The 17,820-nt window shown below is 53.6% G+C and overlaps 2 protein-coding genes and 2 non-coding genes across 4 annotated transcripts; all 4 read right to left on the reverse strand.

The window, feature by feature from the left end:
* Positions 1-2,306: 2,306 nt before the first annotated feature.
* On the reverse strand, positions 2,307-4,024 carry Lrrc3 (leucine rich repeat containing 3). Its single transcript, XM_051152607.1, has one exon. The coding sequence runs from the start codon at positions 3,510-3,512 to the stop codon at positions 2,658-2,660; it is 855 nt and encodes a 284-aa protein (XP_051008564.1). The 5' UTR covers positions 3,513-4,024; the 3' UTR covers positions 2,307-2,657.
* A 7,374-nt stretch (positions 4,025-11,398) lies between these two features.
* Positions 11,399-15,702, reverse strand: LOC127195781 (transient receptor potential cation channel subfamily M member 2-like). The gene is made up of 4 exons (XM_051153344.1): positions 15,424-15,702; positions 14,527-14,632; positions 12,983-13,084; positions 11,399-11,856 (listed from the first exon to the last, which is right to left on the reverse strand). Exons 1-4 carry the CDS (start codon positions 15,501-15,503, stop codon positions 11,734-11,736), a joined length of 411 nt encoding a protein of 136 aa, XP_051009301.1. The 5' UTR covers positions 15,504-15,702; the 3' UTR covers positions 11,399-11,733.
* On the reverse strand, positions 13,041-13,113 carry LOC127196038 (Z6 small nucleolar RNA). Its single transcript, XR_007831438.1, has one exon. It is a non-coding gene; the product is annotated as a Z6 small nucleolar RNA (small nucleolar RNA).
* Positions 14,515-14,573, reverse strand: LOC127196039 (Z6 small nucleolar RNA). Its single transcript, XR_007831439.1, has one exon. It is a non-coding gene; the product is annotated as a Z6 small nucleolar RNA (small nucleolar RNA).
* Positions 15,703-17,820: the final 2,118 nt, after the last annotated feature.

Raw genomic sequence — 17,820 nt, forward strand, 5'->3', positions numbered from 1 at the left:
CTTCCAGAGTTGGGGGGGCGGGGGGGTAATGACCCAGAGTGTCAGATCTAGAGGGTCTGTGCAGGGGTTGGGGAGGGAGAACATCTCATTCAAGAAGAGGATGATGAAGCTGGGGAAATGGGTGGAATGCAGGGACCATCTCAATGCAGCCCTGCATGTGCGCACGCACGCGCGCACACACATACATGCACTCGCGCGTGCACACGCGTTTCCCTCAGGGACTCCAGCCTCATACACAGCCTTATCCTGTGAGCTGGTCATGGGAGGGAATGGAAAGGTGCAGAAAAAGAAGACAGGGGATGAGATGGCAGGGAGCTAAGATTCCAGAACAGCGGGATTGGAAGCTTGGGTGAGCAAGAGAGTGCTGGAGGGGCCATGCTCTCTCCAAAGTCCCCCAGCCTCCTCCTCCCGGTAGGGGCTGTGCAGGAGCCCTGTAGATGCACAACCCGGTAGGGCCAAGCCCTAGGCTAAGGGCTGTAAGCCTGGCAGTGAGTTGAGCAGCCTGGGAAGGAGCCCTACCCCTCTGTATCTAAAGGGCCCAGTGGGGGTCATTCTGGCAACAGAAGAGCTCTGGGGTGCTGACCTCACCACCCAGCCTCCATCCATGCTCTTTCCTGACCTGGTCATGTCAATGGGACAGGCGTGTTGGACAGCGGCAAGCTCCTGACACAGGGCCTTCCTACTAAGTAGGATGGTGGAAGGGCTCCAGGGGCCCAGCTACACCCAATCTGTACCCGAAGCCTGGAAGCAGGTACCCTCCCTGCACCATATCATCACCCCACACAAGAAGAAGAATGTCAGTCATACGCTCTGCATCAGCACCCCCCAGAGTAGATTCCTGGCTAGAGGTGTCCCTGACCATCCGGCAGACATAGCCACTTCAGCACTGGTCTTTAATCCAAGCCCTCATCTCTGGCTTTTTAGCCTCTTCTCCTTGGTACAGAACCCTCCAGGTCCAGATCACTCTGCCCTCGGCACCTGCCTCCTCTGAACGCTCAACTGGACACCATGTGTTGGCCATGTCTGTGCCACGTGGGCCAGACAGCAGTCACACCAGTGTCCGACATCCCTAAGGAGGCTTCCTTGCCATTCCAACCCTCATGGGAGTGGGAACTGGTGCTGCTAGCTGTGCCAGGGCCTGACCCTTACAGCCCTGCAGCCATTGAAGCTTGGCCCAGTGCAGCGGAGGAACAGTGAGCAGGGTCTGAGCTCATCGGGCCTCCAGACTCCCTCACACTGCACACGCTGGGCACGGTGGCCCCATGGCTGACCACCATGCAGGTGTGGGCACACAGCATCGGGGAATGTCTGGAATACAAGAGCGTCTTTCTTTTTCATGTACTTCTGCAGCCGACAGTCATGTGGCCTCAGGCACCATGTCTCACGGCAGTGACAAAACTGTGGGCCACAGTGATGCTAAGACCAAGCCAGGCCCAGGCCCCCAACATAGTCTCACCTGGTCCCTGCAGATCACAAGAGAATTTCCAGCCAAAACATAGGCCATATGCATTTTCTGCTTGAAGAGGCATCTGGACCTGGACCGGAAGCTCACCACCACCACCCTACCCCACCCTGCCCCTCCCCACCCCTGCCACAATCTACACTCATTTGCTTCTCCCAGACACTCGATGTAGCTTAAGATATAAACACTTATACAAAAAAGACAATAAATAATACAACTGGAAGTTAGTCAAGTAGGTGGCCGAAACATCTACCCCTGAACATGAAGTAATCTAGGTAAGAAAACTGATCAACAGACTCTGGGATTTTGGCGAGGTGAAGAGAGAAAACCCTTGTTGCTAGAGAAAAGCGGTGTCCTATTGATTGGCATGGAAACCTCACACACCAGTCCCTTGTCCTTTGAGGCTGCTATAGATATTGGCAGTAGAAAAGCAAGGCACGGGAGCCGCTGTGACTGACGGGCTTCCACTGGCCAGGCACAGATGGGCGTGGCAGAAGCAGGGGAAGGCCACGAGTTGTCTGCTTAGCCGACATTGCCACGATGAGCCCACGGTGGACCTTTCTTGTTCCCCCCATTTTCTCCCTCTGGATGGACTGACATTTTGGCACGAGGGCAACTCAAGCACTCCCAGAACAAAGGTCAGCGTGGGCCAGTGCGGGCTGTACTTTGCACTGACCTCTCTAGAAAGGCCTAGATCGCCAGTGTTTTGAAAGGGCAGCATCTCTGTGTTCAGATGTGCCAGGAGGACAAGGGGCAAACAGAACAAGCCATTCCCCAATGGCAAAACTGCTGGTGCCATCCTCCCCACCAGGGCGCCATCCTCCCCATCAGGGCCCTATCCTCACGTGCACAAATATTAACTTCCCACAGCACCGTATGGGAAAGGTCAGCAGCTCAGAGGGGTCACAGGCCTATACCGCAAGCAGCCTGGGCTTAAGTGCCAGCTGAACCCAGCCCTGGCAAGGTATTCAATTTCTCTAAACCTCAGTTCACCTGCCCATTAAGACAGGCACACACCCCCCCCTACTGTGTTAGGCAGTGGCTGCAGCGACCAAATGCCAACTACGAACATGCTTTTTTTGGGGCCGTGCAGAAGCACCTGCCATGCACCTTCCTGGGGACACAAGAGCACCATCGCCTCCACCTGCTGCAGAGACCAGGGCAGCCAGGCTCCGTAGCCCACTGGAGGCAGGCACTAGGGCACAGGGCTGAGGGGTTCCTTGGTGACTGGGGCACTAGGCAGCGACTTCAGGTACTCCAAGTGTCTTCTGGCATCCTCCTGGTTGTGGCGCACATAGTACACAATGTAGGCGATCACCATGGTGAACCAGCCGAACATGGTGACCAGCATGGCCACGTCGGTGGTCTTCCGGTGGGTACTGCAGAAGCTGGCACCTGAGTCCAAGACCTGGATCAGCGGCTTGCCCACGAACTGCTCCTGTGCCGAGGTGTGGCAAGCAATTTCATCCACGGAGTCCGGGTCCAGTTTCAGCTCCCACAGGGCCTCCTGCAGGGCACACTCGCAATGCAGCGGGTTGTGGGACAGGCGGATCTTGGCGCTCAGCTTGCCCAGGGCGTCCTTTGGAATTCTCCGGATGCGATTGTGGGACAGGTCCAGAAGCCGCAGGCCCCCAGCCAGACCTGAGAAGGCGGCAGGCCCAATGGCCTCAATGGCATTATGGGATAGGTCCAGCTCCCTCAGCTGGGGCAGGTGCTGGAAGGCTCCATTGGGGACTCGGGAGATTCTGTTGGCATCTAGTTTCAGAAGCACCGTGTCAGCTGGGATGTCCTTAGGGATCTCCTGCAGGCCTCTTGAGCTGCAATGGACAGCCACAGCCCCAGCATGGTCAGGGCACTGGCAGGCCTGTGGGCAGGGGGCACCTAAGCGTAAGCAGAAGAGGATAAAGAAACAAGACCCCTGGGAGGTGGCCAGCGGGGACGACGGGCTCTGCCTGCCCCTGGGGCCCATCTTGCCTCCACCTGACCCAGGTAACTCTTCTCTACTGGGATTTGCAGGTTGAGTGTCCTTCCTCACGTTGCAGGCGGTCATTCAACACAAACTGCAGAAGAGCCGAATGGTCTCAGTTCTACAGGAAAAAGAGACAGGGAGGTGGAGGTGACTTAGTAGTGCCCATTGTGGTCCAGCTGGGAGGACAGGACCAGGGAGGAAAGGCGTCATGGGCACACCAGGTTTGAGGCAGGGTTGCAGGTTATCAAGCATGCCTGCTTTGTAACTTACTCTGGAAGACCAAGGCCACCCAGAGAAGCATCTCCCAGTTAAGATAGACACCTAGGGCTGACGGCTGGCTGGAGGCCCGTCCCTACCAAGGTAGTTACAGAACCCTGCCCTAGCCCCTCTGGTCACCCACCCATAGCTGGGGACCCAAGTCTGGGCGGAGGCCCAGAGATCCATCTCTCTCTCCCCTCCCCCAACTCCCGGCAAGTGCTGGTGGAGGGCTTCCCTCCCATTCTGTGCAAGCCAGGTCGGGCGGGGCAGGTGGCCGCATGTGCCAGTATGTCCCTGAGCACTCGGCTACCTGCGACACCTAAAGATTGCGGTCATCAGTAGAGCTTGCCGCGCGCCCTGAAGCAGCAGCTCCACGCCCGCCCGCGGCGCTGGGGACAGCGGAGAGGAAAAGCCGCCCCACGCGTGCCTCCGGGCTGGGCGGGGAGCGGTGGCAGAGCGCTGGGCGGCAGGGCCAGGACACTGGAACTCCGAGGATGGGAGGCCACGCGGGCGAATGGGGGGGCTTTACCTGAGTGGCCACGGCTGTGCGGCGCCTTCCGAGCTTCCCGGAGCCTAGCCAGCGCCTTCCCCGAGCCGCCGCGTCCGCCCGGTGCCCACCCTGCGCCGGTAAAGGAGAGAGGCTGGCAAGCTAGGGCGGGAGAGGCGGGGGCCTTAGAGATAGGGGAGGGGCCGGCAAGAGGAGGGACAGAGTGGGGTTGAGACTAGAGGGGAGGGGTTTTGCATGATTAGGGCGGGGCCTTGAGAGGGGAGGGGGCTAGAGAGGGGCCTTGAGATAGGGGCGGAGCCGGTGAGAAGGGGGTCCTAGTAGTAGCGTTGGTGTTGCGTGCCTCGGGAACAGGGTGTAGCCTGCTGTGAATGGGAGGTGCCAGGTAAGGGCGTGGTCTGAGCGTTGAGGGGCGAGGTCTCTAAAGGGAGGTTCTCTGCGAGGGGAGGGACATGTAAGAGGAGGGGCTGGGTAGGGGAGGGTCCGTTTGAGGAGGGCCAAGCCTTAAGTGGAAGGGGCTGGGGCCTGCGTAAGGAAGGGCTGAACAAAGTTAAGAAAAACCTACTGAGCCAGAACGTGGGGCGTTGGGTGTGCGGGGGGGGGGGGCGGGGGGAGCCTGAGGAGGGGAGCAAGGTGGTGTGGGCGAGGTTTTGTGTGAGGGGCGGGGCCTAATGTATGAACTGCACTGACTGGGGCGGGAATCTGGGCGGGGCCTGGGAGGGTATGGGCGGGATTTAGGTACGGCTTTCTTGAGCATTTGGTAAGGGGAGTGTCCGTGGGCGTGCCACGTGCCCAAGCCCCGCCCTGAGCACCCCCACCGCCAGACTGAGGCCCCTCTCCCCAAGTCCCAATTCCAGGGTGGTGGCACCTAGAAAGATGAATGGGAGCATCGACGTGGGACTTGAACCTAAGCCTGGAACCTATCCCATCGGCCTCGGGAGGACCTCGGTTTCTCTTTGTTACCTGCCATCCTCGAGGCAGTCTGCGTTTTCCAAGGCTTCTATAAATGGCCTCCTGTCACATAGGTTCTCTTTCTGCCTCCTTATTTCACCACTCGCCACGCTGGATGCCTATTGGGGTTCTGGTTGTCCCTAGTGTGCCAATTTCTGTGTCTGCACACCTGCTCAGCTCCAGCCGGGTTTTAATCTGGAGCTCTCATGGAAAGGCCACTGGGGCACTATGCAACAGCCTGGAGTGCTTACCCTGAAGAGCAGTGGCTGGAGCTTGTTTTACTTCCGGCTCCGTGTCACACCCCACTGATAACACAGGCACATAGCCAATAGCATCTGGTGGGCCAGTGGCTCTGATTGGAGACACTCTGGGTGTGGTGTGGTGGCTTGACCTGTGGTACAGGTCTGTGTCACCCCAGCGGTTCGCGGCGTGGTCTGGCTTCCCGTCCGCTCCATCTCTCTCCTTTTAGTTGTTTGTTTTCCGTAATTTTGAGCTGTGAGAGTTCTTTGGAAACTCGCCCTTCGTGATTTGCAAATATTGTTCCTCAGTCTGTGTGGACTGTCTTTCCATTCTCTTGACAGCTTTCCCCACAGTTGGTTGGTCTTTAATTTTGAGGGAGTCTAACTCAGCGATTTTTCTTTCTTTGGTGGATTATGGTGTTTAGATGTCATATATAGAGGCAGGCGGATCACTGGGGGTTCGAGGCCAGCCTGGTCTACAAAGCAAGTCCAGGACAGCCAAGGCTACACAGAGAATCCGTGTCTCGAAAAACAAACAAACAAACAAAAAGATGTCATATATAAGATGTCTTTGTTTCAGGTAACGTCGCAGGGTTTTATGGACGTAGAGATCTGCATTTGAGCTTGGGTTTGGAGTTGACCTGGGTACACAGTGTGAGGCATGGTAAACAGATAGACTATTTGGTCTGTCATCGAGAGGACTGCCTTTTCTCTAGTTTGCTGAGAATTTTGTTTGGATTTGGTTTTGGTTTTGTGTTTTTGGTTTTTTTTTTGTTTTTTGTTTTTTGTTTTTTTTTTTTTAATTAGGAGTGGATGTTGTACTTTGTTTCTTAAAGCCTGTTATCACTGGGTTACAGCAATTGATCTTCAAGCGTTAAATTGGCCCATGTTTGGGGAGAAAGCCGACTTAGCCGTGATGTTTTATATCCTTTGCATGCAGTTGAATTATTGAACACATCTACAAGTGCCATGTTTTCCCCCTTAGCCTTATGTTTTGTATCGCTTGCGAAAGTTTCCATCTCACCCAAGCTGTTGCAATTGTCAGCACAGAACACCACCATAATTCTTTCAGTGTCCCTGGATGTGAGCGATTGGCACTGTCCTCACAGATGTACGCCTCCTCCAGCGGCCTGCACCGTCTCTCTCATAATTCAGGAGAGAAACATGTGTTGATTTTGTTGATCAACTCAGAACAACAATTTTTGGTTTAAGTAGCTTCTCCACTGTTCAACTTTCCCCCCCCCCCCCCCCCCCACTGGTTTCTGCTCTGAACTTTCTTCTGCCCTTTGGTTGCCTGTTTTAACTTCCTCTTTCCTTCTGGGTTCCCTCAGCTAGAGACTCGGCTCGCCGGGCAGTGCTTTCTTTACCAGCATAGGCATTTCCTCTCGTCCTGTTTCAGGTGCATCCTAGAACTTTTGATATTTACAATGTTTGTTTGGTTTTGTTTTGTTTTTGTTTTTTTTGCATGTTTTTGTTTTTCTTATTGTCATCAAGTTTAAAATACTCTATAACCTCATTCTACTTTTTTAAATAAATATTTATTTACTTTACTTGTGTTTGTGTGGTCAGGCAAATACCATGCAAGCATGTGGAGGTCAGAGGACAATTTGCAGAAATTGGTTCTCAGCTTCCATCATGTGGGTCCTAGGGACCAAACTGGGGTCCTCAGGCTTGGCAACAAGCACCCTTTTCCTGCTGAGCCATCTCACCAGGCCTATCTATTTCTTGTTTGATCCATGAGTTCAACAGTATGTCATTCAATTTCCAGGTGTTTGGAAATTTTCCAGTAATCTTTCTGTTACTGCTAACTTAAACGCGTTGTCAAAAGGTGTATTCTATATTTCTTAATTTTACTGAGACCCATTTGTGGTCCAGAATATGGAGATGGTTTGCATGCCCTCTGAGCATGTGTTCTGTTGCTCAGTGGGGTGTTCTGTGTCTATGGGATGGAGACTGATGGCTACATTACAGAGAAGTTTCTGGAATCACCAACTTGCCTACTTGCTCTAGTAATTACTGAGATGTGGAGATTGAAATTCCTAATTATAATTGTAGATTAGGGTCATCAAGGTGGCTCAGGGGGCAAATGCACTTGTGAAAGCCTGATGGCCTAAGTTCGAGTCCCAGAATCCTAATAAAAGTAGAAGAGAACTGACTCTACAAACAAGTCTGCTGAGTTCCACATGTCAGGTATGGTGCACACATGCACACATATACATCACACAAATAATAAATAAAATAATGTTTTTAAGGGATGTTGTTTTTTGTTTGTTTGTTTGTTTGTTTGTTTCAAGACAGGCTTTCTCTGTGTATCCCTGGCTATCCTAGATCTTGCTCTGTAGACCAGGCTAGCCTCAAACTCACAGAGATCTGCCTGCCTCTGCCTCCCAGAGTACTGAGATTAAAGGCATGTGTCACCACCAGCTGGCTGAAATAAAACATCAAAGAATAAATTTTTTTAAATTTATAGATTAGTCTGCTCCTTTCATGTGTGTGTGTGTGTAGGGGGGCTGTGTGTTTATATGTATGTTTACATGAATGTGTGTGTGGACAAATGTGTGTACATGTGTAGACTGGAATTTGATGTTGAGTGTCTTTCTCAGTCTCTACCTTAGTTTTTGAGACAGCGTCTTTCACTTCACCCAGTGTTCCCCAGTTTGGTTAGTCCAGCTGGCCAGCAAGACCCAGGAGTCCTGTCTCCAGCTCCCCAGCTTTGAGATTACGGGCACAAGCTGCCATGCCTCACTTTTTAAAACATGGGTGCTGGGGATCTGAACTCAGTTTCTTGTACTTGTGTGCAGCAAACACGTTACCTGCTGAACTCCCCAGCCCCATCAGAGTTGAACCCCTATGTTCTGACTGCATGGGTTCGCCACTAACCGACCGTGTACCGCTGTGAATTGGTCCTGTGTGTATCCCTAGAAATCCACCTTGTGTGATGTTAATACAGCCATGCCAGCTTCCTTTGGCTGAGATGGTCCCCTTCTCTCTCTGCTTACCACATAGGGGAGCTTTCCGTTTCAAGTCACGTCCTTCAGGGTCCCACGGTGTCCACACACCTCTCAAAACCAGTCGACATCAAAGGGAAAAACATTAACTCCACAGTGATAAAAGTGCGGTCTATATGGCCACATGTGCTGGTCACTCTTCTCACTGGTGAACAGTGTCGTTTCTTTTCTTTTAGATGTATTTATTTAATGTATATGCGTGCTCTATCTGCATGTACGCTTGCACACCAGAAGAGGGCACCAGATCCCTTTATAGATGGTTGTGCGCCACTATGTGGTTGCTGGGCATTTAACTCAGGAGCTCTGGAAGGGCAGCCAGTGCTCTTAAGACATGCACGCCTTTAATCCCAGCACTCGGGAGGCAGAGGCAGGCGGACCGCTGTGAGTTCAAGGCCAGCCTGGTCTACAAAGTGACTCCAGGACAGCCAAGGTGTGGCGCCCGCACCATCTCGGTACCGAGTCGAGGGCGAGGGACTGCGGATTTAACTCATACACACACACACACACACACACACACACACACACACACACACACACACACAATAACACAGCGGGTCCTTCGTACTAAGAGAGCAGCAGCCGCAGCAGCAGCCGCGGCAGTCCCAGGTGAAATCCCTCAAGAGGTGATTGCACACAGGAGGAAAAGTCTCGAGGAAGGGAGGGGTGCGTTCTCAGATCAGTAAACATGACTAGCTAACCAAGATAAATGCAGACATGAATGCTGCCTAGGCGTGGGACTGTGGTTTGGGTTCATAACTTGGATGTTGGGGGCCTCACCCCTAGCACAGTGCAGCTGGAAGCTGGTGGAACCTTTGGGCAGTGGGACTGAATGATGGGAGGGGGAGCATGTCTTAAGTCATTGTGGAGGTACCATTGAAGGAAACCATGACCTGCATCTCTCAGCTGGTAGACATGTGATTGGTTTGTTTTGCTCCCATATGCTCGCCCCACCCCCATCCTGACCATCATGCTATTAGCTCATGCAGTGACTCAAACTCAGGACACAAGGTGGTCTAGAGCCAATTACCTTTTTAGACACTGTTTTCTCAACAGTTTAGGCCAGAGTGGGTCTCTTCTGGGACACTGGAATCCTTGTTTCTCCCAGAATCCCCAGCTCTCTCAGAATGCCTGGATCTCCAGGGCACCCTGGGTCTTTCAGAATTCCTGCCTCTCTGCGTTGTTTGGAAGCCTGAACTGGGAAAGAGACAGCCTAGGACTGTGCCCTCCAGCTCCCATGGAGCCACATAGCTGCCCTCACTTGGCTACCTGTCACTTCCCAGAAGCCCTTTGGTTGCTTGGCAGGAGATGCCAAGCAGATCACTTCCCTCTGAGCATCTAGGCCTCCTTTCTGGGAGCCAGGGACATCAACTGTCTGGGAAACCAAGCTGTCTTCAGTGGCTTAGGATGTGTCCCCCAGTCTACCAGAAGAGGCCCCAGCTACCCGAGAGCTCTCCTGCCTCCCTTTGCTCCCGGTGATCCAAGTTGAGTCCCAAGCTTTTCCAAGATAGATCGATTTTCACATAGGTGATCATGCCAGTTCTTTATTGTCCCATCCCATTCAACCCCAGCATCACCCACCCCTCCCTGGCTGCAGAGTTCATCTCGTAGCCAGTACCTGAGTCAGGACCTGAGTTGCCTACCCTGTGTCATTCCCTATGGCACCTTCCTCTAGAGGCCATGCCACAGTGCCCCCATCATCTTCTAGTATTTTCTGTGACTGGCAGGTCAGCTGGAGCTGGGGGAGGGGGACACCCCTGCCTGTGTGCCTTCAAAAGAGTACTTCTGAAGTCTGGGAGTGAGAGGCATCTTACCTCAAAGCCCACATTGCCTTTTCCAATGCCTGTGGCCCAGCACTAGCTGGGACCCATGAAGACAGTGTCTTTTTGTGAAGGAGGCCCAGCCTCTTTCCTAGGACAGGAAGCTCCCACAATGAGGAGAAAGGTCCCTTCAGGGCATAGCACCTGTCCCAGAGGTAGCACTTCCAGTCAGGCTTATGGGTAGTGGCAGCATCTTGCTGGAAAGGGCCCCATTAAGCCCTAGTCAAGGCATGGTAGCTACCTTAGGACATAGGCATCAGGCCTCATCCTGTAACTCTCCTGTGGTGGCAGAAGTGGCTTTCAAGATAGCACCTCTGGGGACTTGTTAAGATCCCTGTGGTCACCCAACCCAGCCCCACAACCTACTACCCCAATCCAGTATCCCCAACCTGCCACCAGGTGTGACAGGTGTGGCTTCCACCAGAACTGGCAGTCAGAAGTGAGCTTCAATCCGCGAGGCCACCTTTTGGAGGATGGTCTTGTGGTTCGCATACAGGGGGATACGCCGATCCACCACCTGCCATTCGGTAGCCATCCCCAGGCCACAGGTTGAGTCATTTGGATCCCGGGTGTGCAAGTTCTGCAAGGACAGACAGCAGTCTACATCTACCCAGCAGCCCTGATCCTCAGGCTGCAGGGGCCAATGCAGCTTACAATACTGTCTCCCGCCCATGCCCGCCGTATGACACAGGATCGCCTGCTCTAGGAGCCTGAGCTGGCTGTGTGGGGTCCTACAGACCCAAGTGAATGGAGAGATATGACCTTACCCAGAGGCCTTCATTTTGCCTGGCCACCTGGATTTCACAGAGTGGACCATTCCCGGTCTAGTTCTAAACCAGCAGAATGGCGGGCTATGCCCAGTGCCTGCGGACAGATGTCCATACAGAGGGCACAGGGAGCAGAGGAGGCCATGCCAGCCTCTCTCTAGACATGGTCCTCAAGTCCTCTGGTGGCGGTTAATATAGACCATCACCTTAACAGGGTCTAGAACCACCTTGGAGACAAATCCAGGCAAGTCCATGACAGGCTGTTTAGACTGGGACTAAGGGAGGAAGGCCCATTCCCGATGTGGGTGGCACCATTCCTTGAGATGAGATTCTGGGATACAGGAGAAAGAGATGTTGAGATGCTTGCCAGCTACCATATCTGCCTCCTGACTACAGACACTATGTGGCCAACTGCTTCGTGCCTCCCGCTGCCATGACTCCCCAGCCATGACCAGCCATGAGCCAAGATAGACCCTCTCTCAAGTTGCTTTTTTTCCAAGTATTTGGTCACAGCAATATAACTAACACAGAGCTCACTGAATGGCCTGGGTACAGGCCCACTGCTCAGCCTCTACTCTGGCTCTCTGGCCTCTCCCTGGCGCCCCCTTGGTCCCTTCAGGATGAGAATCTGCATGTTAGCCTCCCACCCATGGGAGACCCAGCTCTGTCTCGAGGCCCCAAGCAGACCGCTATGGAGAGAGCCCTGAGATATGTCTGGAGCACTCCACTGTGCTCCCTGCTCTCTGGGGGGTGGTCCTCATACCTCTTCCAGCCTTTTCAGCTCCACATCATTCTGGCCCTGGAAATGGATGCTGACAGCCACCGTCTCGATCCAGGCATTGTCTGTGTTCCTTGGGTCATCCACGTACCCTTTGTACACCTGGAAGCCAGGGCAGGGGTAAGCTAGCCGACTCCACAGTCCCCCCTGCAGGAGCTCAGTTCCACAGGGAGGAAGGGCCTCCTGGGGCGGGGTCTGAACATGCCTGGCTATCCCACTTGAGGACAAGCTTTTTCCCTGACCAGTCTCAAGCCCCCCCACACACACAGTCCCCTGACCCTACTCCTGGCTTCTGGCTCAAGTCAGCATAGTACCCTGCTGCCTGTACTGGGTATCCATGGCTCACTCTCCTCCTCAAGGATTCTGCTCAGGGAGAATTCTCCCAGACAGCAGAGGCCAGCGCTACACAGCCCCAACTCAAAACGAGAGTTCAGAACTACAATCCCAGAGACAAAGGCAAATGTCTGCCCTGGGGAATGGGGGCTTCTTTTTTTGTTTGTTTGTTTTGTTTTAGAACTAGAGTGTTAGGAGTGTATAAATGTGAGGGGATTGTTCATTCTGGACAAAGTCTGTCCAGTGCCCTAGTGGTAATAAAGAGTAATTACAGGAAACAGTCTGGGAGAGGGGTGCTGTAGGGGGCGTGGCCTGAGCTTTCTCAAAGAGGATGAGGTGCAGGCATTCCAACCCTGTTTCTACATGTGTTTATCCACAGAGTCACTCCAGACTCATGTCATGTGAATTTTACTCTAGTAGGAAAAGAAATTACTTTTTTCTAAGTTGTAAGAGAGAAGGCAGTGGTGTCTAGTGAGGCACTGTGCCAATGATGCCATCCAAAACTGAGGAGCTTCCAGGTAACAACAGGAATCACCAGCCGTCACTCTTGTTTCTTTCTAAGACACAGAACAGCTGGACTAACCCCCAGAGGGATGTTGAAATTGGTCACAGTATATCCACCAATACATTAGTTCCAACAAACAGAGACTAATTTGTAAATCCAGACTTAAATACAGCTTCTCAGATGCTGTGAAAAAAGCAAGTCATAAACTGTTCATGGCCCATGCCCAGGAACACACATGTCTGTGTACAGAGAGCCACCCAGTCTGACTAGGGAGAGTGGAAAGTCTTATAAAGAAGTTAGCATCAAAGCCCTGTCTAAGGATTCAGAACAACATGGTTTAGCATTTGGAACTCAGCATGCAGGGCTCAACACACAGGGGGTGGACCCTACCTCTGTACCCTGCATCAACAAGGTCTCAAAGGCCACCCAAAACTCTTGCCGGAGGACCCGTTTCAGCTTCCGTGGCAGCATCTCCCCTGGCTCCCGAGAGCCCTGAGCAGAGAAGTGAAGGCAGGTCAGCAAGACACGCCAACTGGAGCCCAGGCAACCCACGAGCCCATCTCCTCTGGCCACCTGCCCAACGCAGGCAGCCAGCCAGTCCCCTGGAAAGCTGAAGGCGGCAGTGTCTGTCAGCCCAGAGTCAGCTGGCCGGCTGAGTGACACTAGCCAGACCCACCATCTACGTCAGCAGTCCACAGCCTGAGCAGGGGTATGGAATTAAGGAGGGACGGGGACCGCCACTGTGACTCCATGAAGACAGCTGAGCCCTATCACTGCTTTTCACCATCCTGGCCTCAGAGGGACAGACACTATAATTATTTGCCTGCTCCCAGTCCCCTCTGCCTGGTTCCTGCCACTAGGCTCTTAGCATCCAGAAGGCCTGGATGCTGCCCTGGCCTTGCAACCCACCCTCTAGCCTGAAGACCCTGGCTTACACCACTGGCCCGTGCCACTACAGGGCATGTGCCCCTACCGAAGCAGCCACTGAACCATGAGCATAGAGAGAGGTCTTAAAAGCAGGACAGCTTTTTGTTGAGTTGGGGAAAAATCACAGACACAGGGAATGGGACAAAGGCAGACGAGGTGGGCGGGAGCAGGGGGGAGGGTATCGCCAGATAGGCTGTATTATATAGGCTTTGTGCCACAGCAAAGGCCAAGCTGGTCTAAATCCTCCCGGCAGGACAAGGGTCTGTGCCCTGGCTGGGCGTGGTGGCGCACACCTGTAATTCCAGCCCTCGGGAGGCAGAGGCAGGCGGATCGCTGTGAGTTCGAGGCCAGCCTGGTCTACAAAGCGAGTCCAGGATAGCCAAGGCTACACAGAGAAACCCTGTCTTGAAAAAAGAAAAAAGAAAAAAAGAAAGAAAAAAGAGTCTGTGCCCTGACCCCTACCTTAAAGTGGACTTAGGGACAGTACAAGTTGATCTGGGAAAAAATGAGCATGTGGAGTCACACTGGCATGAATGGCCTGGGCCCCTATACCCCAATTCTGTCATTACCAGAGGGCGTAGGTGATTCTCGCTCTCCTTCAGCCCTGCAGCCAGCTACTGTTCCTGAGCCAAAGGCCTGTGCAACATCCCACCCTTAACCCTTAAACAGCACCCTTCTGCCTTCAAGGCTCAACTCAGACTGGAGAGAGAGAGAGAGAGAGAGAGAGAGAGAGAGAGAGAGATAGAGAGAGGCAATCCACATCTAAGCCCCTGTGAGTTGTCCCTGCACTGAGCTCTGCCACCCAGGGAAGCCTGGCCTGGGATGCACCAGAGTGCGAGCCTGCAAGGAAGCCAGGGAGGGAGCACTGAAAAGGCACCACACCATATTAACTCACCCAAGGTGATGGGAGGCTGGGACAGTCACCCTGCCTCCATCCCTGCCAGTGACTGTGGGAGGCTGGTACTCAGGCCCTGAGTGAAATGGGACAGATAAGGTGCCTGGCTTACCCCCGGCAGGGCCCAGTGCTCAGAGTGCGGCAGTTTCATCACCAGCACCTCCAGCATCTTCTTTACACTCTTTCGGCAGATGGCTCCACCCTGGTTCCTCTTCCACCTACACAGGGGACCCATTTTACACCTTCAGAGCCACAGGTGCCCTCGTGCCAAGCAGTTGGCAGGGACTGGCTGGGTCTGGAGGCAGCCTCAGACCCACTGCTGCCTCCCCCACAGCCTCAACCCCCACCCCTACCCCCATCTCCTCCTCCCCATGCACCCCACCCCCCCACTCCTCCCTCTTTCCTAAGTATTCTGCCTAGTCCCCAGGCAAAATGGAGACAGAGCCACAGGGAGAAAGTCCATCCCCAGTCTTTGGCCCAGTTGCCCAGGGCCACAGCTCTCTGGCACTGCCAGGAGAACCCAGTGTCTTGCTGAGTTCCATTCAGCCTGGGCTAGGACCCCAAAAGGACCCCCCAAGTACAGCCAGTCAGCACCTGCCCAGAGGTTGGCAGGACCCAGGGTTGGAAACATGTAAAAGCTTGAGGGGTGAACACGTGAGCATGCAAGGCTGTCTTAAGAGTATGGAATTGCACATATCCCCTGGTGGGAAACCTTCCAAATGCTAACATTACAGTGGGATTGTGGGTGGGTTTTGTTTTGTAACATATTCTCTTTAGCTCTAGATAGTTTTTATCAGCCGCCTAGTAAGGCTAAGGGATCACTCCAAGAAACCTAAACAGCCTCCAGGAGAAAAGCAGTAGCCTGGGTTTTCTCAAAAAGGATCCAAGTCTGTGTTTTTCCACAGGCTTCACAAAGTACCAAGTACCAAGGCCATCCTCTAGGCCCTCAGAACATGTCGGGGTGGGGGCATCTTTGGAGCCACGTGCCAATGACGGGCATGGCGCTCACCGAGTAACCACTGGCTGCAGTGTATGGTTGGGTCCAAACCAGCGGAGGTTCCCGCGTCCACGCAACCCCGTACGGCCCATGGGGTTCCTAGGTTAGAAAGGGTTCACTTAGCCACTGCATCTGATAGAGAGGTTAGGAGCAGGGACATTGGGCAGGGGAGGCCAAGTCACAATGGGCACGCACACACACAGGCAGGACCATCCTGAGCCCTCTCAGGTCCTTCCTGCGCATCTGTCTCCACTCCTGTGTCACAACAGCAGATAGTACTTGTCATTTCAGCACAGCTCCTCCCTGTCACTCACCCAACAACTGACATTCCTTCTTAAGCACTCTTCTTCCCATGTGTCACAGCCCCATCATGCAGACAACCAGGCTTGAACCCTGGTCTGTTTCATGCCACCTCACCCCCTGCTGCCACCTTGTACAGCCTCTGGCTCAAGGGACAGTAGCCCACTCTGTTCCAAACGTTCCCCCAAAACACCAGCCTCCCATTTCCCTCAAGCCCCTTAGCATCCTCTACTCCACTGCTCCCCCTGCTGGCCACATCCCATCTGGAAGCAGAGCGATCTTTACAGGTCACTTGCTAGAGATGCTGGGCCAGTTTACCCCAACATAGGCCCACCAGCCCCACACTAGGACAGCAGAGTGCTCTCCTCACACCTGACTGTGGTCCCTGCCTTTCCAACCATGAGTCAAAGTCCGAGGGGCTGGAGAGATGGCTCACAGGTTAAGAACACTGACTGCTCTTACAGAGGTCCTGAGTTCAATTCCCAGCAACCACATGGTAACTCAAAACCATCTATAATGTGATCTAATGCCCTCTCCTGGCCTGCAGGTGTACACACAGGCAGAACACTGCATACATAATAAATAAATCTTAAAAAAAAAAAAAAAAGAGTCAAAGTCCCCAGGTACCAACAAACCCATGCGCTGGGGACCCTGCTAGGGTGGATCCAGGAGCTTTCTCAGGAAAGGTACAAAGAAAAGCTCTGAGGGGATGACACAAGTTGAGTTTCCTTTCCGCTTCTTGTGTGCTTTTACCAGAAAGAAATGTCAGCTTGCTCTGAAAGGAATACCCCACAAAGGCCAGCTTACTGACACCAGCAGAGGCTCAGCATACTCACAAGGGGAGCCCGTGCTGGACCACATAGGATCCGTGGAAGCTGCGACGATCTCTCAGTCCATCCACAGCATTGTAACTGATCTTAGAGAGAGGTTCTGCCGCGCTGGGGGCAAGCAAGAGGACATGTCCCTATAAGAGGGAGGTTATGACAAGAGTAGAGACACAGCGGGACAGGGGCTTGGCCTCTACTGGTGGCCCAACTTCAGTAACCTCAGGCCTTTCCTTCCAGAGGGGTCTCTGGCCACAGCTCAAATCCACTGTCAGGATGACTTGTGCCCAGGGCGAGAAGAGGTGCCTTGAGGTCCCTGGGGAAGATGAAGCAGAGCACGCCTGGGCCTGCCCCATGTGAATTGTGGGGTCCCTGTGGAGAAAGGGCCACTCACTCTCCCACTGGGTCTGTGACAGCCACGTCATTCTCAGCTGTGTAAAAGGGAGGGTCGTAGATCAGAAACTCCGCCTACAACAAAGCAAATGAATTTCCTCAGAATTTCACCCTCCTCCCAGGCAAGCTAGCTCTGAGTACCCACCCCCCAGCCCTGGTAGAGTTGAGGAGGAGACTCCAGACAAATAGTCTAATGGAGCCAGCCAGAGCATTGCAAATGGATGGTGTGGACCCCTCCCAGGATTGGGTGGGGAGCTACGTGGGCCCCTGGAGGTAAAAAAGATTCCGAGTAGAAAAGAAAAGGTAAGAAGTAAGCAGCAGCCTGGAACGTTCCAGAAGAACTGAGAGACAGCCTAGGGGAGGGAATGGCAACAGGCAAGCAGACAAGCAGGTGACACCCCCCCCCCCTCATGCCGTTATCTCTGTCTCTTTGTAGAGGTCTCTCTTTTATGCCTGCCACTCAAAAAGGGGGTGATCATTGCTCCCTGGGGACCAAAGAGTCAAGAATAAGGGGGACAGGATAGCTGGAGCACGTAAGAAGCTGCAGCACTGTCCCTGGCCCCTCCCACAGTTTGGCTGTATGGCTCATGTGATTTGCATGCCTTGCTTAGTTCCCTCACCTGTCAAATGCTCAGGTGACCAGAGGCTATAGTGGGTGGAGGTCACCATGATCACAGGAGGGTCTCTTCTTCTCCCCAGCAGCCTAGCACCTCCTGCCTTGGCATACACACAAGAACTATACTCACCTCCCAGGGCACCTTCTCATTAGGCACAGGGAAGCGCGTGATGCGGGCACTGGGGTAGAGGAGGTGCCGGGCGCTCACGTGGTAGCCATCTCCTGCCTCCCCTGCTCTCCTCCTGGTACTCAGCTCGGTGATGGCGGCGTCTGGCT

The sequence above is a fragment of the Acomys russatus genome, chromosome 11 (genome assembly GCF_903995435.1).
Source record: "Acomys russatus chromosome 11, mAcoRus1.1, whole genome shotgun sequence".
NCBI lineage: Eukaryota > Metazoa > Chordata > Mammalia > Rodentia > Muridae > Acomys > Acomys russatus.